This window comes from Chenopodium quinoa, unplaced genomic scaffold (assembly GCF_001683475.1).
Source record: "Chenopodium quinoa cultivar QQ74 unplaced genomic scaffold, ASM168347v1, whole genome shotgun sequence".
Lineage (NCBI taxonomy): Eukaryota > Viridiplantae > Streptophyta > Magnoliopsida > Caryophyllales > Amaranthaceae > Chenopodium > Chenopodium quinoa.
This window is the reverse complement of record NW_018742810.1, coordinates 200,057-220,992: the sequence shown is the minus strand read 5'-3', so window position 1 is coordinate 220,992 and position 20,936 is coordinate 200,057. Positions and strand designations below refer to the sequence as shown.

At 37.7% G+C, this 20,936-nt stretch overlaps 5 protein-coding genes across 5 annotated transcripts; 3 read left to right on the top strand and 2 right to left on the bottom strand.

Annotated features, from left to right (window-relative positions):
* Positions 1-129: 129 nt before the first annotated feature.
* LOC110725139 (calcineurin B-like protein 4) lies at positions 130-3,474 on the top strand. Its single transcript, XM_021904605.1, has 8 exons — positions 130-470; positions 1,047-1,129; positions 1,269-1,328; positions 1,768-1,876; positions 1,977-2,029; positions 2,664-2,744; positions 2,840-2,952; positions 3,069-3,474. The coding sequence occupies exons 1-8, from the start codon at positions 392-394 to the stop codon at positions 3,145-3,147; spliced, it is 657 nt and encodes a 218-aa protein (XP_021760297.1). The 5' UTR covers positions 130-391; the 3' UTR covers positions 3,148-3,474.
* A 1,451-nt stretch (positions 3,475-4,925) lies between these two features.
* On the top strand, positions 4,926-8,666 carry LOC110725137 (phosphatidylinositol 4-kinase gamma 4-like). Its single transcript, XM_021904602.1, has 2 exons — positions 4,926-6,822; positions 7,560-8,666. Exons 1-2 carry the CDS (start codon positions 5,473-5,475, stop codon positions 7,935-7,937), a joined length of 1,728 nt encoding a protein of 575 aa, XP_021760294.1. The 5' UTR covers positions 4,926-5,472; the 3' UTR covers positions 7,938-8,666.
* Positions 8,667-9,989: 1,323 nt separating this feature from the next.
* Positions 9,990-10,412, top strand: LOC110725060. The gene has a single exon (XM_021904532.1). The coding sequence runs from the start codon at positions 9,990-9,992 to the stop codon at positions 10,410-10,412; it is 423 nt and encodes a 140-aa protein (XP_021760224.1).
* Positions 10,413-10,586: 174 nt separating this feature from the next.
* On the bottom strand, positions 10,587-16,336 carry LOC110725136. Its single transcript, XM_021904601.1, has 6 exons — positions 13,139-16,336; positions 12,343-12,941; positions 11,871-12,080; positions 11,416-11,630; positions 11,194-11,293; positions 10,587-11,067 (listed from the first exon to the last, which is right to left on the bottom strand). Exons 1-5 carry the CDS (start codon positions 16,065-16,067, stop codon positions 11,251-11,253), a joined length of 3,996 nt encoding a protein of 1,331 aa, XP_021760293.1. The 5' UTR covers positions 16,068-16,336; the 3' UTR covers positions 10,587-11,067; positions 11,194-11,250.
* A 506-nt stretch (positions 16,337-16,842) lies between these two features.
* Positions 16,843-20,496, bottom strand: LOC110725138 (E3 ubiquitin-protein ligase SINAT5-like). The gene is made up of 3 exons (XM_021904603.1): positions 19,935-20,496; positions 17,808-18,194; positions 16,843-17,521 (listed from the first exon to the last, which is right to left on the bottom strand). The coding sequence occupies exons 1-3, from the start codon at positions 20,166-20,168 to the stop codon at positions 17,159-17,161; spliced, it is 984 nt and encodes a 327-aa protein (XP_021760295.1). The 5' UTR covers positions 20,169-20,496; the 3' UTR covers positions 16,843-17,158.
* Positions 20,497-20,936: the final 440 nt, after the last annotated feature.

Genomic DNA, 20,936 nt, shown 5'->3' with positions numbered 1-20,936 from the left:
CATGCGGATATATGAAAAATGGATAACAGTAATAACACAACCTTACAGGTCATGCACCTGTCAAGTAATCAAGTGTTTTCTTGCAATAAACGCTCTCGACTTCTCAAATTGCCCTTCATACAAATCTAGATTTTCAAGTGACAACTAGCTGAAAGTCAACTTTTTCAGCTGCCAACATTTTTTTTTTCCGTCGGTCTCTATTAAAGTTCGTGTGAATAATCATATTTGGGGCAATTTAGCCGTCTCCTCACTCCTTTTTGTTTTCTCTACATTTTATAACTTCGCATTTTTTTTTATTGAGCAGCTGTTTAATTTTTGTGTTCATAATTTTTCTTATGAGTGTTGGGTTTTATTCAGAAGATCGTTGTTGGTTTAAATTAAAAAATTAAAAATGGGTTGTGGGAATTCAAAAGATGAAATGAAATTGTCTTCGTCTGATAATTTCTCCCTCCTTGCGGCAGATACTATTTGTGAGTTTTCGATCTTTTTCTCTTTCAATTTATTAATTTGTAATTTTTGTTATGCTTTTTTTTGGTGGGAATTTTGTTTATGATTTTAATTGAATGTTTTATGAAAATATCAGATATGTCAAATGAATGTGTATGAGATTTGATATTACTTTGAATGCTTGAACTTTGTAACCATAATTTGGTTTGGATGATAAAATAAAATGAGATGGATATCTCTAGCCAAGACTTCCATTGTGCAACCGGTTGTACGATGTGCACGGTACAATCTAAGGTTATTACTCGTATTTGGCGTATTTACTCATTTGGAGTAATCTCAAATTATCAAATAAACCATGAAATAGCATTGGTTTGTACAATACTTAAGTGGAGCCTTTTGTACTTACCATCATCAATGAAACATTTTTATTTAATTTTTTTTAACCTCATTATTTTCTATGTTTAAACAAACAACTAATCCCGCTACTCGTATGAAGGTGTGTGAGTGTGGCTGTATATTTTATTTTATTTTATTTTTTTCTTTTTTTGTTAAAGCTATACCAAAATTACCTAACTGTTATTGATTGTTTTGTGTTGCAGTTACTGAGGAAGAAGTGGATCTTTTATATGATTTATTCAATAAACTAAGCAACTCTGTTGTCAAAGATGGTTTTATTCAAAAGGTATATAATATTCTTGATGTATAAGTGATAATCTGTTTTATATGGTAGCAAATGAAGAGTTGTTATGCATTATATTATTGCTATATCTAAGTTATTATTGTTTCTTTATTCTAATACAATTATCAATTATAATGATCAGGAGGAACTTCAACTTGCATTATTTAAGAATAGTATGAAGAGAAGCCTTTTTCTGGACAGAGTATGTGTTTCCTTTTAGTTGTTAGATGCTGATGTCCCATATTTCATGCAAGAATTTCTGATCTAAGTATGTGTTCACTTGTTCTTTTTCCTTCGGTTTGCATAATACTGAAGTATTTTTTACCTTACAAGACAAGTTGAGCAGTATTTATTAAGTATGAAGTATTACTTTAGGATTCAGAAAACTGGACAACCTTGTAGCAATTTGAACTGTGGGAATATCAGTGTGTGATCTGATTCATTCACTGATTGCTAGGTGTCACGTTTCGTTTTGGCAGTCAGGCTGATATGGTGGATTTTATTACTATCTAGGGCCTTGTATATGCTGACAAATTACTGATTCACTACTGCTTTTGTTATATGCACTTCCCGGTTTTACTGACTAAAACTGTATCCCGGCTTTTTGCCCCAGCCTTACTAACTCGGTTGTATATTTGCAGATTTTTGATCTCTTTGATGTCAACCACAATGGCTGCATTGAGTTTGGAGAGTTTGTTCGATCATTGAGTGTCTTTCACCCTAGAACTCCTGACAAAGATAAAGTGAAGTGTAAGCTATTCCTCAACTTACATTTAGGTCCCAACTTCCTAGATAGCTCAATAACTTGTTTTGCCAATTGTTTCCCTGCTAACGTAGGGCTTTCTGGCAGATGCGTTTCGGTTGTATGACCTAAGAGGTACTGGCTATATTGAACGTGAAGAAGTAAGTATATAATTCACTTCTATATATCTCCTAAATACCATGTACTATTCATGCATGATGCATCAAATGTACATTGCCCTACCCTTGTGGTATCTGAGTGGTGGTATCCATTTCTCTTAGCACAAAGAATTAAAGTCATAACACTGTTAATCTTCCAGCACGCATGAAAGCCCATGACCAATACACCTGATGACTCAAAGCTACAATGTGAGCACATGAATTCTTATTAGCTGCAGAACACTGTGAAAACATCAGAACGATTATGTGGCTTGTGAATTGTGAGGAAATGACTCATCAGCATGTCAACATGAACAAGAAACGGAATATGGTCTAGTCAGATGTGTAATTTAGGCTGTTTTAACTTGTTTGAATTGTAACTAAAAATTTCCTGAGAAAGGGTCTGTATGTTGCAGTGTTCATTCATATATATAGCAGTCTAAAGTAATGGTTAAGAGTATATATTTAGGTATGAGTGAAGCTTATTTTGTTTATCAAGGTTTGTCCAAACTCCAAAGTTAATTGTTTTGTTTTAGTAGTAGTAAAATAATGCTCTCGATGCAGTGATTTTTCCTCGGCGATGATTTACAATAGAGCAAAAGTGCAGAGTAGTAATTTTAGACTTTCATTTGTACAGTTGAAAGAAATGGTGGTGGCCCTTCTGCATGAATCAGACTTGCATCTCTCAAGTGATATCGTTGAAACCATTGTTGACACGGTATGTACTTAAAAATTGGAATTGCGTTCTTGTTATTTTTCAATCTATGAATTTTGATTGAGTTGGGCAAATACGGCTGCTTTCTGTGTTAGCAGACATTCAAAGAAACAGATTTAAAAGGTGACGGGAAAATTGACATGGAAGAGTGGGAAGAATATGTAGCAAAAAATCCCAAACTGCTCACTAACATGACTCTTCCCTATCTAATGTGAGTAACTACTATAGAATTTGGTTTGACTTGCTCTTCAAATTTCAATATCTTTTTTAGCAACTGTAATTTGTCAGTATTTCTGCACATTTTATAAACTATTTTTGTGCTGTCAGGGATGTTAACCTTGCTTTTCCGAGCTTTGTGGTGAACAAAGAAGCTGAATGCTTACAGAGAAAGGGACCGGAGGAATAGACACAAGTTTTTTGTTTTGACATGAACTTTGACAGTATCCCAAAGATACATGAAGCTGCGTGTTTAGCTAGATTAGATGTACTGGTAAGATAGCCGTCGTGACTGTATGAGTAATGGTGTTTGCACAGGACTGATGGGTAGCAGATGATGTGCATACTGCACTGATGCTTTATACTCCAGGCCATAACATGAACATACTGCTTCAATGTAAACGGAACTTCTGTATCATAACATTCACAAGATTTCGCAGTAATTAAGTTATCTGAGTATTTTCAAATCTTGACAGCACAAATGAATGATCACAAATTCAGTCATCATTCGGTCTTATTGTACATTTGTACTTCTGTAGTTTTGGATATTTGTATCTCATATTGCATATCCTGAAATGAATTAATGAGATTTGAGGCCCTGATCATTGAATGCTTCGTATCTTGAGTTTTTTTAGCAAGGCGAGTTCACTGCTGTACAACCTAATATGCTGATATCTGGCTGATACCATACGTTTCCTTATAAAACTAAAATACACCATTCTTCATTTCTGCAGCTAGTCTTTTATAAACTAAGTAAACTTGACTATACTATACAGACATAGATATGCTCTACCCGACTGTGACGTACACGTTCATCGCCTCGTGTACTGCAGGCTGTACGATATATAAGATATACCCAATTATGTGGTAGCGAAAACTTTGCCTAAGGCAACTTGTTAGAAGGGAGTTCTGTCATTTGTTAAGTACCTAAAATTGACGTTGAAAGCTTGAAATGTTTATTAGCGAAGGCATAGTCAATGAAATGATATTTGACATTTGGGCTGATGTACCAAGTTGGATTTCTTCATTTCTTGAGATCTGACTTAGATATTTTTTGTCCATTTCTTTGGTGTGCTACAAGTCTTCAACAAACGACACAACGTGCAATTATCCCATAATCTTCGGGGAAGGACATTTCTTAATTATTTTTTAAGTAAAGATGATATTTTCTCTTTTGATTATTGTTCAACTACACTACAATTGTACTGCCTTTTATTTGACTATAGATTTTCTATTTTTCTTGGCTATGATACATGTTCAGCTTTCCCATGAAGATACTTAGTACTTGTATGTGATACTTAGTACACAAATTTAATTCAACTCTATTATATAAATTTAGAGTTGATATTAATTCATCCCAAAAAAAAAAAAAAATCTTCTCTATAATATTGCATATCTTATACGTGGTTTGGAGTAATAGACGAACTAATTAAAGAGTTACTCCATACATAAATATTGTAGATGTTCATTTCCGACTAGCAATAAACTACAAAGAGAATCGACCCAATTCAAAAGACTTCATACCAAACATGACCCAACTCAAATGAATTGGGCACAACTCAAGCCAAACAATCAATTAGCCACTTGTGCTAAACTTAAAACCTAACGCCCGTTTACTCACTAATTATCTTAATCAAGTACGTGTACAATACAAAAGTATAATATCCTTTTCTTAAAAAATCCAAATTAATTACTCGTACTTTTAAGTTAAATAATTAAAAAATAATCCGTATTAAAAGACGGTTGAATTAATTACAGAAAATCTTACCTTTCCAGCATTTCTTATGGCCCAAGACAAAAATAAATGCAAATCCTCCTTTATTTAATTTTTCTTTAATAAAAATACAAAAAATGCAAAACAACCAAAAAAAAAACTCACCGTTGCCAATAAAATGCCGTGGCTCCACTAGCTTTAACCAATCAGAGCTTCCCATTAACGTGTCATCCCACAGTTTTCCCAAAAACAACCACTCATAGAATAATTTAAATTATTATTTTTTAATAAAAAAAGTGTCAACGTTACGAATATTAGTTAGCTACGACTACGCGTATATATCATCCTCCTCATCACTGACGTATCCTCCTACCCGTTGCATTTTCCCCATTTTCTACTTTTCTTCTTTTTCGCAATTTCTTCGAATAATTCCTCTTTTTCATCGAAACTTCATCGTGTATTTTGGGATTCCTTCCTCTTTCGTTGATTGATTGATTGATTTGATCTTCCTGGTTTTCAAATTTTCAATTTCTCGACTCTGATTTCCCGATTTAGGGTTCTTAAAAGAACCTAGTTTGACTTGATTTCTGTTGTACTGATGCTGGTTCTTTGATTCATTTGGGGGCTTTTGTAAGTGTGATTCTCTCCGTTTTCTTTTTTTTTTGTATCTATGTTCTTATAACACTGTAGATGCGAAAATTTGTTGGGGTTATGAATCTATAGTGTTTATTTATTTTTGAATAGGTTTCTGTATATATATAGTTTAGATTCTTGAAAGTTTAGTTCCTTTTGTAAGGAAAAATGTCGTCGGCTGGGATTGCGGTTAGTAGAATTAGGGCGGATGATCCTGTGATTTCACCGCGATTTTTCCACTATACTTTTGATTTGAATTTGGATGAATCTATAATGGTTTTCTTGAGTGTTTCTGGGAATATGATACCTTTGCGTGTGTTTGAATCGGACTCGATTGAGTCTGTGAAAATGAAGATTCAAAGCTTCAAAGGGTTTGTTGCCAAATCCCAGAAATTGGTTTGTGGAGGGAGGGAATTATCTCGTAGTAATTCGTTGGTTCGCGACTATGGAGTTGCTAATGGCAATGTTCTTCACTTAGTGCTTAGGCTTTCTGACCTTCAGACTGTTAAGGTTAAGACAGAATCCGGGAAGGAGTGGACTTTCGATGTCGGGCGATACCGGGACGTTGGGTATGTTAAGAAGCAGATAGCTAGGAGGGCGAAAGGATTAGTTGAAGAGGATGATCAGGAGATTGTTTATGAAGGAGAGCCACTTAAGGATCAGCAATTAGTTGATGACATTTGCAAGCAAAATGATGCTGTAATTCATTTGCTTGTAAGGAAGTCTGCTAAGATTAGGGCGAAACGTGTTGCCAAGAACATTGATGAGCTTTCTGTGGAAGCAACGGGGTTGGGTAAGAGGCGAGCTTATGAGGTTAAGCCGGTTGATTCGGTATTGGCATCGAGTTACCTCCGTGAAAAAGACTTTGTTTTCGAGCCCGTGGTTGTCAATCCGAAAGCTGAAATACCATCAGCGATATTGGATGTTATGGAGATGACTTATGAGGGATTAAATAGTGGGAATACTCCAATCAGGTCAGCTGAAGGTTCTGGAGGGGTTTACCTTATGCAGGATTCGACTGGGTTAGAGTATGTATCTGTGTTCAAGCCTGTTGATGAGGAGCCTAAGGCAAGGAACAACCCCCATGGTATACCTGGGACCCTTGATGGTGAAGGGTTGAAAAGGGGTACTAAAGTTGGGAAAGGGGCGTTTAGGGAGGTAGCGGCTTACCTGTTGGATCATCCATTGAATGGGAGACGCGATTTCTCTGGAGAAGCAATGGGTTTTGCTGGGGTTCCTCCTACGGGTTTGGTGAAATGCTTGCATAGTGGATTCAATAACCCTGATGGCTTAACTCCTAAGATGGGATCCTTACAGAAATTCATTAAGAATGATGGAAGCTGTGAGGATATCGGTCCTGGTTCATTTCCTGTGGGAGAGGTGCACAAAATTTCCGTGCTTGACATAAGGCTGGCTAATGCAGACAGGCATGCTGGGAATATATTGTATAGCAAGGACAAGGAGACTGGTCAGACTGTCCTGATTCCCATCGATCACGGATACTGCTTGCCGGATTATGTAAGTGCAATCGCATTCTTCCTGTTAACACTTTATTTAGTACTATGTTTTAAATATGTGTTAGCTTCATTGCTTACTGTCATGGATGGTGCTTGATAGGGAATTTAAATGGTTTAGCTCAATGGACTAAGTTTTATTGATTGCTTGCACTTATAGTATAGTTGTGTTGGAGCTTTATTATCCCTGAAAATTTCCCTTCAAAAAAAAAAAAAAAATCCCTGAAAATTTGAAGTATCTTCTAGGCATTCATTTTGTTTGAAGTTTAATAGGGTTTGATTTATAGAAAGCAAATTGATTGACTATGAGTTCTGGCTTTGTGTTTTCTCTCGGATGCTTGGATGATTGTTGTCCAGATATGGCAGATATAAAGTCTCCTTGATTTGGAAGCTGATAATCATGTTTAGTTTAAGGATATTGGTGCCTTGCCAATGTGGCTAAAATTTGATCTGCTTGAAAGATGCATTGGCTGGAGCTTCGAATTTGGTCATAACTGCTTGAGTTTTAGCAGATGATTTATCATATCATTTGGTTGCAACTTTTAAACAGAGGTTTTGAATTGAAACAGGCTAGTTTTCTCATGTATGAACTCTGTTTTATGTATTACGGTCAGGGATTCTTCAGACTATTTGCTTGTTATCTGAGTTTTTTTTTGTGTTATTAGGATTTCTATCATTCCCAGCATATCTTCTGTAGGACAAAATTATATCTAATATCAAATTTATTTGGGACTATTACAGTTTGAAGACTGCACATTTGAATGGCTCTACTGGCCACAAGCTAAGCAACCATTCTCTGCTGAGACTGTTGAGTATATTAAGTCTTTGGATGCCGAGGAAGACATTGCTCTCCTCAAGTATTATGGATGGGATCTACCCATTGACAGTGCCCGCACTCTTCGCATCTCTACCATGTTGTTGAAGAAAGGGGTGGAGCTTGGGTTAACTCCATATGAAATTGGAAGCATCATGTGCCGGGTGAACATTAACAGGGAGTCTGTGCTTGAGGAAATTGTCCAAGAAGCACTGGATTCAGCACTCCCCTGCACAAGTGAAGCAGGTTTCCTCGAAACTGTGTCCGACATCATGGATCGTCGCCTTGACGAGATTTCGGGGTAGTTGATAGTGGTATATACATGTGCATAATGTTAGGTACATAAAAAGTATGCACAGATTTAATAATAGGGGTTGATAGATAGCTTTTCTTTTCTAGGCTTCCCTCAGTTGAAGTACATTCTTTAATTCTCATCGAGTCAGTTCTGATTTCGCCGAAGCTTGGAAACCTCTCAGCTAGTTTGGATGAAGGTTTTCATGCTAGGGGGTAATCTTTATCCTGTTCAGTGTTTTCCACACCATTTCTATCAGATTGTATTTCATCTCATACATCTAGTTGTATTTAGATGAATCTAACAAGAATTGTGTATGAGTTTGTATCTTTGGGTGTTTGGCTTGTGTGTACTCTCAGGTGGGAGTATTGCGTACTCGTTGGCAAAAATCTTGTCGCGATTTCCGACATCAATTATTGTGTACTAGCAAGGTGAATGAAGGCTAGTCTTGTATTTGCAGTAGATGGGTCCATATTTTGACAAAGTTGTTCGGGTATTGGTCATATCTAGCAACAAAGATACGTAGTATTTGAAATGCAAGAATTCGAACGAAATCAGAAGAGGATGAATCAGTATGAATCACTATTGATATAAAATAAGAGTTAGAGAACAGTGAATTTAGTCTTTAAAATCCTTAATTTGCTCTGATTTGTGCCATACTTTTGGGTTACTCAAAGGCTTGTCTCTCTCCCTAACAATGCAAGGGACGTATCAGATGTAATAAGATTATTTATGCTTGTAATTGCTGGTCTTTTGTGAATCACGTATTGTCAGTTTGTCACTATTGATATGATCTAGTCGCTCAACATTTCACATGAAACTGTAATTCGTGAAAGATAAGGTGGGCAGGAAAGGATGACTAGATGTTTGTTGGAAGGCAGCTATGTACATATCTCTATCACTTCTCTATGCTACGTGCCTACGTCTTTCCCAATTCTTCGATTTCTCCCTCCTCCAAGCTAGTTTTGTTTTGGTGGTAACTGGTAAAGGGTCAGGCCTATGAATTCAGTTAGGCCCTTCGACTAGGAGCAATAAGGTTGAGCATGAAAAACTCAAAAAGATGAACATTAACTCGACTAGATATTCATTGGATTTGATTTCGAATAGCTTGAAATATGGACTTGCATACTTGAACATGAATGGACTTCATTCAAACCAAGCTAGAACAAAGACATTATTGCAAGTTTGCAACCTTTATTTGAACAAGTTGAAGTCACAATCTTCACAAATGATCAAAGTGACTAGCCCACAAGGCCACTATTGAAGTTCAATTAAAATCAACCTACTATTCCAAAATAAAAAAGTTTTCCTAAACAAAAATAGTAAAGGGAAAAGTAACATGGACATGTTTTCCAATTTCCATCAAGCAAATAGCGAGATGCCACGTGTACACCACATTCATCATCCTCATCATTCACCATGTGGGCTCCATTTCTGACTCTAGCTACCTTGTTGTTAGCACTTAGCAAAAAACAAAGACACTAGTTTTAGCCAAAGAAATCACAAACTCCAACTTCAATTTCCTCACTCTTTCTCCCCACTTTTCTCTCCCACTCTCACTTTCCCCCCACAAATGTGCCCCCCACCATCTCAACCTCGGCAACTTCCACAACAACCACGCCAACCTCCACCTCCTCTGCCACGCCAACCACCCCAACAACCACGGCAGCCACCACAACAGCCACCATCACCACGGCAACCTCCACAACAATCACCTTCGCCACGACAACTACCCCAACAGCAACCGAAGCCCGCAGCTGAACTACGCCAACCACCACCACCACCACAATACCAACCACCACCTCAACAGCCACCACCATACCAACCACCGCCGCAACATCCACCACAATACCCACAACCGCCGCCGCAACAGCCTCCATCATACCAAGAACCACCACCACCGTACCCTTACCCCTACCACCACCACTCTAGACCAAAAAAATCAAGCTCAACCTTAGCATCCTGCTTTTTAGCAACTTCTTTCTTGATCCTCATTACAATCGCAGCTGTAATAACTTGCTTCATTCTCTTCCGCCCACAAAACCCACAAATCTCAGTTCACACCATGAAATTCCCATCCTTTACTCTCGTCAATGGCACTGCCAACTTCACCTTCTTCCAATACGTGGCGGTTCGGAACCCAAACCGCTACTCCTTCTCTCACTACGACAGCTCCCTGCAGCTTTTCTCCTCCTCTGCAGGACCCCTTGGATTCATGTACATCCCTGCAGGAAGTATAGCTGCTGGCAGAACTCAGTTCATGTCTGCTACATTTGATGTCAAGTCATTCCAGCTCCCGGCCAATGTCGGAAACGCAGGAGCCGGGCCTGTTCCTGGTTCTGGGCCGATAATGGAGCTGGAGACGAGGATGAAGTTGGTGGGCAGTGTCAAAGTGTTGAAGGTGTTTGCACATCATGTGGAAAAAGGAGCTAAGTGTAGGGTTTCTATTCAGGTTTCAGATGGGTCTGTTCTTGGCTATAATTGCTGATCGATCTCAATTCCGTACCAATCTTTCTCCTTATTATCGGCTTTTTCTTTCCGAATTCAAGATTACTAGCAAGTGTAAAAAAGAAGGAATTTTGTGTGTTGTAATTCTAGGATGATGATTCAGTTTTTGTCTAGGAGATCAGCAAATTATGATGTACTGTAGGTTTTTTTTTTGTTTTTTTTTTCCCTTTCTGTTGGGGAACTAAGTTCTGCAATGAATGTGTTGTAAAATATGAAATTTTTAATGAGTTTATGTAGTTAATATGCAACAAGATTTGATTGGAATTTTCAAGCTCATATAATTGACAATGATTGCAAATTTGCAAGTTTATCTATACAAATAAGGAAAGAATATCCTCACATCATACAAGGGCAATACGTGAGCTGATTAATTTGGTGGGCAATCTGCATCCAAGCTGTTGTTTGAGACATTATATTGTCTCCTGGTTGGCAGACTTCAATCTAATGCTTCTCGCTCTCATCATAAGCACCTGGTCGTTTACAGGTCGAACCAAGTAGTTGTAGTGAGACTGGTCTTGTATTTTTGCGCCGGATGATTCTTTAGAACAACTGATGATGGTGTTATTCTGGAGGACTTTTACTTTACAAATTATAATGTATCTTCGATTCTCCATATTTAATTCAGAATGCTGACCCTGAAAATTTAAAAAGAAGGAAAAGAAAAAGAAAAAGTAAAAGGAAAGAGAGGTAAGTAAAGCCGAAAAGGAAATGCAATTGTGACAGTAGTACTGGAAGGAACTGAATATTCAAGCTGATGATACCTGATTTAGAAATAATTAGCTGATGTCATTTAATACAAACTTTTGAAAGGCTAGTGTTCATTTTTTGCTAGGTTTCTTCCGAGCTCGCTTCTTTCTTTTTCTGGATCATCAAGTTGTTCAGTTAAATGAAATTGCAGCATGTAATTAGACAATTCAAGGAAATTTCAGGAATTTTCATAGTTGATCACCATACGAGCTGATAAAAGGAAATGTGAATGTTACCTCTTGGTGGGTGGACTAACGCCTAAGACACCCTTCATCAGCGAGCTTATGTCAACAGAGCGCTCTCGCATGATCTTATCATGGTACATTTTGCTTCCAATCTCAACAATCAATTCCTCGACCTCTTCGAGATGCTGATCCACATTGAGCTTTATTTCCCCTTTCCTAATTACAGTGACACCAAAGCCATTTTCTTTGGCTTGCCGAAAAACATCCTGTGAAGATAGCAAAATTGACTACAAGTATTAAAATAAAGCTAATATAACAAATGCACTAATACCCCACCCCTCTAAACACACACAGGTCAAACACACCATCAAAATGCTTATCCCTCCAACCCTAAGTTCCCAATGCACACAGATATACGACCTTAAGAGAGGTTGAAATACAAAAAAGCACCTGCAAAAGGGGTAAAGAAGACTTGAGGAAGAGATAAGAAACACCAAGACAATTACCTTTGGAGGTTGTGGAATAATGAATGCTTTTCCCTTGCCAAGCATCTCCAAATGAGCTTGAATTATATAGCAAAAATTCTTGCAATCACTAGGGTCTTCAAAGGCAATTACATGACGCGGCTTTGGTTCGAGCTCAAGATCCACACCCATTTCTAATGAGTAAAACCCAACCCTTTGGTCTTCACCTTCATAAGTATACATTTCAATGCACTGCAAGCAGCAAAATAATTGATTTCTCAGTGGGGGTAAGCATACAGACTGTATGATTCCAGAGCACTTCTTTAAACATCAGCAAATAACAAATGTAATAAAACAAAGAATCATAAATATCATCATAGACAATAGCAAGGAATGTTTTAGATCCCAAAATTTATGGGCGTGTAACGACTCCTTGAGAAACCAATGTTCTGATAAAGGCAAAGCAGGAGTAATTTTTACAGGAAAAAAAAAAAAAGAGATTAAAGCTGTGTACCAGCAAATGAGGAAGATCTAGCCACCACAAGTAATCTTCTTCCTTCTCTTCAGCATATTCACGATACTTGCTTACTACAGCTTGTGGTCCAAACATTTCCATTTCTCTCCTTAGTTTGCTTAATTTTTTCTCTATGATCTCCTTGCCTTTCTGAGGAATTTTATCCATCAAATCAGCTGCATCTTGAATTTCTTCCTTAGTAATCCATCTATCCAAATCCTTCCCTATATCCTTCATGACAGATTTCACTTCTGGATCAGTTTCTGCATTATAGGATTCTACAAATCCACGAGACCATTTCTTTGTGTGCTTCCAATACTCTTTCCCAGACTTTTTGCCAGGTTTAACTGAGCCATCACTCGCCTCAATTACAGTCTTTGAAACTTTAGCACCTTTTTCGCTGGGTAATGACTTTGAGGGAGAAGCTTTCTGGGAAGCCTCAACACTACCCATGTGTTTAGATTCATTTTCCGTTTGAAGAGATGATGTCACCTGCTGTTGACTTCTGCTATTATTCAGAAAGTCAGAAATTGTATCCAGTGGTGGACCTTTCCATTTAGGTATAACCTTTTCCGGTGGATCATATAAGCTGATACCATCTGCAAAAATTGTGAGAATGTGAGCATGTCAAAATGTGATTATTTGACCTAACTTTTATGTGAAAATAAACCCAAGCTTGAATCATATCATTGAGTAAATAGACTACTGATAAAAGCTACTAGAATAGAAATAGTATTAGTAAAGCTGTGGAAGAGGCTCCATGATAAATTGATAGCTAGGTTGAAGAATATAGTACCTGCTCCATAGTCAATATTTTCAATGTTTGAATGTAGCCAATCATGCAGAGCTGCTAGCTTCTGATTCTCCTTTTCAACTTTACTTTCTAGGCCAGCATAAAACGCAACTTTATCTTCAGGATCCATAGAATGGAAGGGATCCCGTCCAGCCAACTCATTTTCTCGAACTTTGAAAACAATCTCTTTCAGTTTATCATCCTGCATCCACTCTAGTTCTGTGTCATCTGTAATAGACCCAAGTGTCATTAGGTCCAATTTTGTATCCTCCTGGTTATTTTTCTCTCTAGCAACATTGTAATTTTCCCTGAATCCACTGCCTATTTTCTTCACAATGGGCTCAACTTCATGAAAATTCTTCTCTAACCAGTTCTCTTTATCAGCAAACAAAGCTTCCTCCCTGTCATCTACTGATTCTAAACCACTTCCGGAACCTGGAAACGTTTCAGCAGTCTCATGATTCTTCCTGTAATCATTTTCATTGTTTATCCCACCTGGTTGAAATTCTTTTTTCACAGAACCAGAACTAGAACCATTTAGATCATTTCCAACACCAGCAAGGACAATTATCTCACTCAGTTTAGAAGTGTTCTGTGTTTCATTGACTTCATTAAGATCGAAATTACCATTGTCATTAGACAGACACACCTTTTTCTGCAGATTGGCATCATAAAGGGCACTTTTATGAAGAACACCTGCTGCATCTGTAAATTTACTACCATTATGAGATGCATTTTGGCCAGAAGCAGGGTCTGAAATTTTACTTAAATCAGTAGGCTTAGGCATTACACCTGTTTCTACTTTTTCCAAACTTTGTTCAGTTAAGAGGGGCTTATCATCACAAATATCATTTTCACCAGGCATAAGGTCTAATCTTCCACATGAATCACTAACAGTGTCAGCACCTGAGATTTTAACACTTGGTGGATCAGAAGCTTTGTTCTGATTCAATATACTTTCTGTCTCTAGCTTTAATCCATCAATATCAGTTGCAAAAACTTCATTTTCTTTTGCAGTGTCACACAAAACTTTTGGAACTGGGATGGGATCCAATTTCTTGTCTGCATCAAAAGACTTCAATGTCTCGCCATCCTCTTCCAGCCTCTTGCTGAAACTATTGTCCATTCCCTCGTCTTTAGAAGCAGCTGTGGTAGGAATATCACTAACTTCAGATCTTTTATCATTTTTCTGCAAGAGATATTCCCTAGCTTCTTTTACCGAGCGTATGATTTTTGGCATCCTTCTTGCAGGTGTTTTTTTTGGTGGGTGAAGTTGGCTCCTAGAATTGAAAGACTGAATCCCTTCAGTTACGTTTGATAAATCAGAAATACCATGGCTCTGAAAAGGACTACTTAAATGGCTTTTTGTGTCACCTATAATCCTTCCGTTTGAATTACTATGAGGCTCCACATCCTCAATACCCTCATAAACATCTTCACTGTTGGATTTAGAATCATTGCTCTGCATTTCTTGGGTGCCTAATATTTCCATCCCTGGAATGCCATTGATCATACTTATTTCGGAATTTTTTTTACTTAAAAGGTTATTCCTGTCACCAACAGCATGTTCTTCAAGAGCGTCTTCACCTATGGATGGCAGTACATTTGAAGCTTGTATCTCTGATTCATCAGTCCAGATTGAATCCTCAGGTACTTCAATATTGTCTCTCTCCACCAAGTGCTCCTTATTTGGTAATTGTTCATCCAATTCACCCCCCTTGCTTGCAGAGCCTTCTCCGCTCTCAATCTCCCGCGCATGTCTTGCCATCATCTGTATCTCCTGAATCCTAACATCCACATCAACGGAAGCCGTCTTTGGAGCACCACTAACATCTAGGGCAACCAGACCGTTATTCAACCCTTTTGCCTCCCTAATTCTATTCAACACCTCATCCTTGTCAAGACGAGGCCTTTCAGTGAGCACACTAGGCTTGTCTGCTGGCCTTTCCATGACTTCAACACTACCCTTCTTCACCTTCTCTTTCCCCATTCTCGACTTCATTTTTCTCCTCAACATTTCCTTCTCAAAACTCGAAATCTCCTCCTCCTTTCCTCCCAAAGTAAACAACCTTTTGATCATCCAAACGAAGACAAAGCCACAAACCACAGCAATCCCAACCCTCGAAACCTTTGTTATCGACTTTGGTTGGACAATTACACTCCTAATTCTACTAACAAAACCTGATTCTTCACCAGAAACTACAAATTTAGCAACAGAACTATTCCTTGGGATTACATTCTTCCCACCCTCTACTTCTTTAGCTAAAAGTTTAGCATGTGAAATCTTTGAGTTCACTTCATCAAAATCTTCTAACTCACTTTCCTTCCTAAAATACAATGGTTCTACTCCACTCCTCTTCAAAATCTCATCTTCATCAACCATAACTCGCTCAACTTTACCATTACAATCTTGAAAAACAGTGAAAATTGGACTAGACCCAATTCCCCAAAACTCAATATCTTTCTTATACTGATCAAGCCAACCCTCCAATTTATTCCACAAAACAGATTCCCCAAATTCCCTAGAATTCCCCAAATTACTAATTTCAGAATCAATAGTTCTTTCCAATCTATCACTACTTAAATTTAAATCAGAAACTTGATTATCAACTAAATTATGAGCTGGGTCAATAATTTTTTGAGGGTTTTGACGCACCTGTGAATTGCCACCATCATCACCAGTGAGCTTCTTCCTCAGAGAGTTCCTGCGCTTCGTGGGTCGACCAAAACGAGCAGAAATGTGAGATTTTTTGGTGTTTTGGAGTGGTAAATTAGTCGAAAATGGTGAGTTTGGGAAAGATTTGAGATGGGTTTTGCGGAATTTATAAGGGGTTTTCTTCGTGAGAGTTGTGAGTGAAGATGAAGGAGAGAGAAATGAGATTGAGGAAGAAAACTGGGGTTTGGATAGAAATGAAGAAGTAAGAATCTCCATTGAAAGAGAAGCTGAAGATTACATGGATAGACAGAGAGAAAGAGAGATAGTTGAAGAGAGGAATTTGGCTTAAACCTTGGCTTAAGTCCTACTGTAGAATGTTAAAAGAAAGGCAAATTGAGTCGCAAATTGTTATGGTTCATTGTAAGGTACTATGGGACTCAGTCCCACATTGGTCTTAGGGAGGGTTAATGTTGGTGTTTAGGCAAGACAATGCGTTGTCTTTTTGTTGGGCTTGCTTTGGGGGATGGTTTTCTTGTTGTCCAATATAACGAAGGTGACAGTCGGAATTGCAGTGTTCGCCCGGGGCTAGGGGTTCCTGCCTAGCGCAAAGCCTATGGTGGAAGAGGTGACGCCGGCATTGCAGTGTTCGCCTGGGGCTAGGCAGCCTAGCTAGCGCAAAGCCTTGTTGGTGCTTATATTGGACAATGAGCTCTCCTCCCTTTGAGCTAGCCTTTTGCATTACAATAAGAGGAATTATCAAAATATTTCATTTTTGGAAGGGTTTTATGACTTTTGAAATTAAGAGTATACATTGGACATGAAGTTTTCAAGCTTAATTCTCCAAATTCAGTAGTGCTATATTCATTAAGTTATTAATCAACAATTTGTGTTTAATTACAGAGTATACAAGAATTGTCTTCCAGGAACTTGTTTTCCTTGAATCGATAACGATAGTAATAATAATCAAAAATGAAAATAAATTGTATCAGAAAAAGTAGTAACGGAAATGAATAGCTTGGCTGAAAAGACAGCATAATCATGGACATCCAAATAAAACAAGCTATAAGAACCTCATTTATGCAAAGCAAGAAGTTAGTTGGCGAGTCAGGCACAATCTTGGAAGCAGGAAGCTCTTGACAACATGATCCAACAAGTCACAAAGTGCAAGACAGACACAGTAAAATTATTAGCCATTTTCAATGGCGAAAGTGAATTGGTTAAAACAATCTTGCAAATCGGCTACATCTAGCATGCACTCATTCCACATCAGTAATTGTACAGCGCGTCTATATACTTGGTTAACCAAATTACAATCCTGAAGAGAAGAGTAGATAGGAGGGGTCAGCAGGCAAGAGAGAAACCAACTATTAGCTGCACAGATTGGGAATGCAGGCTCCACCATCAGGGTTCTGCTGCTCCTTCCATATGCGCCCAGTGACCCGCAACTTCAGTTCCTTGCGGTCTCCTCCAGAGAAGAAAAGTGCCATGTTTCTTTGTATTATAAGACCATCGTGGCTGTCCCTAACTTTTCTGTGGCTGTCTCTAACACTTCTAGGGGTTCCCTCCCAAGTGAGTTTGCGGCCATAGCCCCCAACTTCAAGGCTGTAGCTATAATTTCTAGCTTCCATCTCATCCCCCATGAACCGAAGAAAAGCCATATAAACAGGAGCCATGCCAAGTTGAAATGCTTCGAAATGGAGGCAGAAATACTGACCAAAACAGTGGAACACCTAGGAAAGGGAAGAGGGAAATATGTTATTTACATTGTAGTCCAAGCAATACCTATGAAAAGCTTATATGCATTTAAGGTGTGCCCTAAGTTCTCAATCTGGTTTTAAGAAATCAAACCAAAAGCAAAATCCGCCATTAATATTTAGTGGGATGAGAGAGAGGGGTGGGAGAAGGTCATGGTGTTATGTTGACTATTGATAATGGTGATGCTGATGGATACGTCAATATATACATGCTGATGGATACGTCAATATATACATGCTGACGGTGGCTAAATTAACTTACAGTTAGCATCCATGTAGCATTTTCCACCTCGCGCGGATTAGACTTCACATAACGATGATTGAATGTACATCCAGAATGCATGTCAACCTTGTGATCATCCCTCAAATGAGCCACCAGATAAGGTATATCCCCAGTAACAGAGCACTCTGATCCAGCATATGGACAATTGTATGGCCTGAAGTTACATATGGTTTCATGTTTAACTTTGCTGTAGTAGGGAAATATCTCCGGGCAACCAAGTGAAAAATATTTGCAAGGAAGCTCTAGCGATTCAGCAACTTTTTCCAATGCTAGACATCTTATATCCCCAAGTTCTTGCCGACAGGTTGGGCATCGATTTTGTACACGTGTTTTACAGGTGGAACAAAGTGTATGCCCATTTCGGCACTGTAGAAGTCATAATGTTAAAATTTTCATAATCAATATCCTCACATGATAATTTTTCAGAAGAAAAACAATTATAACAAAGGCAAACACAGCAAACCTCCCTAACAATATTAGAATAAGAAGCAATGGGGTAATTGTTACAGTAATATAGTGTTTCTCAAACAGCTATATCAGCAAGGAGGGGGAGGGGGAGGGGGAGGGGGCAAACACATATGGAGAATAGCAAGTGAAGAAATGGATGTGTCATTTATTCCCTTGTGACAGGGTGGTGTGGAGGAAAAATGGACAAAGATTCCCATGAGATTAAGAGTATAATGCCATTTTCTAACACGACAAACCTACAACCACAGATCTCAAGTGTCCAACTTCCCAGTTCCAACTCTACTTGATGAATTAGGACCACGATTAAGGCCAAATGAGATTGATAAACCTATAGAAAAGCCTAGGGCATGTTCTACATACAAGACCACTTAAAAGTTAAAACCCAGAGAGTATAGCTTTGTAATTGTCCTACAAATTCAGATCATGAACAGTATGATTAAACAATCGACAGTTTCATCCAGATGCCCAGATTTTGACCAAGTTGGTGACATATTACACACACATCCATACTCCAGAACTGCACAATTGCAAGAACTGATTCCAATGGAAGTGAGCCTAGAGTAGCAGCTCATTATGTCTTTCGGGAAACCTTTACAGTACTAGTAAAGCACTACTGCAATAGTGCTTCTATAAGAGTGCATCTTGATCAACTAAATCATTTCATTGTCAATTCCTATACCATGATTTTGTGGATTTGTTTCCGGGTATTCCTGGCAGTTTGCAGCATGGGTGTCTATATACTCAACCATTTTCACTAAAAGCTGGTGGATCTAAAACCTTCTGCAGAAAAAAACTCTCAGAACATCACAAGTACCATTCAGGTCCTTCTATACCAACTCGTCTCCATCCTTTAGCCTCCCCTCTCTGGGACAAACTAGGCATTATGTAATCTTTTATAGAAAGCTACCACCTCAGATAAATCATCTTGGACAAGAGCAAGTAGCAACTATACACAACAAGACTTTTCTCTATTCTTACCACCTTTTTTCTTCATATAATAGTACCACAAATTCTTTAAATGTCCCAAGATTACCTTCCCAAAATGCCACTTAAAAGCCAATAATCCAAAGTCTTAAGTCTAGATCATGCTAATTTTTGCCATAATTTACACTGCACCAGGCACCAAAAATAGAAAGCAGTATTATAAGAAATATTATGATACAACTATATATTACTGTTCCAAGGATCTAGAGAGCAGCTTAACTCTAGGCTACAACCAGTTAATGCCAGAGATAGAATTTTTCAGGAAAATTAATACTTGTTTATAATAAGGCCCAATTCATTTCCTATAATACTTAGGTTCAAAATTCAAGTAAAAGAACATTAAAAAGTACCAACATTTTAGCAATTTCCCTAATATAATCAGAAAAACTAAATAATCCAACAAAAAATGTTATTAATTCTAATATTATTAATTCCAATAATTAGATCCTCCAGAGTACATAGGGCCAAAACCCTACAAATCAATACCTAAAAATTTAGGTCAAATTCAACACCCCCAACAAAATTCACACAGTTCTACCAAACAACCGACAAACCTTACAAAATCAAACAAACCCAGATAGAAAAACTCATGGAAAAAAATGGACAAAAAATCCCAAAAATTAATAAATCAAGGAGAAAGAATAAAAGGAAAACCTGGTGAATTGGAGGGTACATAGAATTGGTACAAACAGGACATTCAAGAAGCTCATGAACACTGGTAGCAGGGTGAATGTTGGGATTAAGGACACCATTGTTGATGATGTGAGGAGCTTTTGAAGATGAAAATTGGTGATGAGGTTGATGATGATGATGATGATGATGTTGCTGTATTATTTCATCTTCATCCATATCTATGGAAGATACACACTCTATGCTATCAATATCCATTTTTAATTTTCAGAAAACACCACCAAATTTGCCCAGATCACAACCCCACTTGCAAAAAAATCTGAAAAATCAGAAAATTGAATTTCTGGGTTTATATATAATTGGGTTTGTGATGATATACACACTCTCTCACCCTCCCTCCTAAGCTCCAATGGTAGTCAGGAGTAGTTCAAAGTTTGGGAAAGAAAGAGAAAGAGAAAGAGAGAGAGAGAAAAAGGGAATCCCAAAATCCCTCATTTTGCTAAAACAACCATCCTTCCTTCCATATCCCCAGGTGCTTTTTCTTTATGGGCTTCTTTGGCCCATTTCTTTGCCTTCTTACAATTTTTTTTTCTGTTCGTCTTTATTTAAATTGTTTCCATTTGACTTACTATATTACTACCCGTTTTATATTACAATACGTGCAATACCCCCTTTGTCCCATAATACATAACATAGTCAAACATTGCACATATGCTAATGCATGTCTTTATGTTTATATAATTAAATATTAATGAAAATTATTTTTAAAATTATATTATGAAACTTTATATTAAAACCTATCTAACAACATATGATAAAATATATTTTTATTATGTTAGTAAAAAATTATGGTCAAACCTAATGCATGAATAGTGAAAAAAAAGTTCAATGTCTCATATATTATGAGACGGATGGAGTATTTAATAAACGGATGCTACATATTATGTGCAACAAATGTTTTATTTCCTTTTTAAAATTGTCATTTCTCTATCTTTCTCCTCACTGCATGCATCTATATCTTTCTCG

Bases quoted from the DNA above. Each gene is read 5' to 3' on its own strand.
- LOC110725138 (XM_021904603.1), bottom strand. From the start codon at position 20,168: ATGGATATTGATAGCATAGAGTGTGTATCTTCCATAGATATGGATGAA. The intron at 18,195-19,934 runs GTTTTCCTTTTA...TGACTTCTACAG, and splicing joins TGTACCCTCCAATTCACCAG to TGCCGAAATGGGCATACACT. The intron at 17,522-17,807 runs GTAAGTTAATTT...TCCCTTTCCTAG, and splicing joins ATGCTACATGGATGCTAACT to GTGTTCCACTGTTTTGGTCA.
- LOC110725060 (XM_021904532.1), top strand. From the start codon at position 9,990: ATGAAATTCCCATCCTTTACTCTCGTCAATGGCACTGCCAACTTCACC.
- LOC110725136 (XM_021904601.1), bottom strand. From the start codon at position 16,067: ATGGAGATTCTTACTTCTTCATTTCTATCCAAACCCCAGTTTTCTTCC. The intron at 12,942-13,138 runs GTACTATATTCT...CAATTTTTGCAG, and splicing joins AAATATTGACTATGGAGCAG to ATGGTATCAGCTTATATGAT. The intron at 11,294-11,415 runs GTAACATTCACA...TTGATGATCCAG, and splicing joins GTTAGTCCACCCACCAAGAG to AAAAAGAAAGAAGCGAGCTC.
- LOC110725137 (XM_021904602.1), top strand. From the start codon at position 5,473: ATGTCGTCGGCTGGGATTGCGGTTAGTAGAATTAGGGCGGATGATCCT. The intron at 6,823-7,559 runs GTAAGTGCAATC...GGACTATTACAG, and splicing joins GATACTGCTTGCCGGATTAT to TTTGAAGACTGCACATTTGA.
- LOC110725139 (XM_021904605.1), top strand. From the start codon at position 392: ATGGGTTGTGGGAATTCAAAAGATGAAATGAAATTGTCTTCGTCTGAT. The intron at 1,130-1,268 runs GTATATAATATT...TATAATGATCAG, and splicing joins AAGATGGTTTTATTCAAAAG to GAGGAACTTCAACTTGCATT. The intron at 1,877-1,976 runs GTAAGCTATTCC...GCTTTCTGGCAG, and splicing joins TGACAAAGATAAAGTGAAGT to ATGCGTTTCGGTTGTATGAC.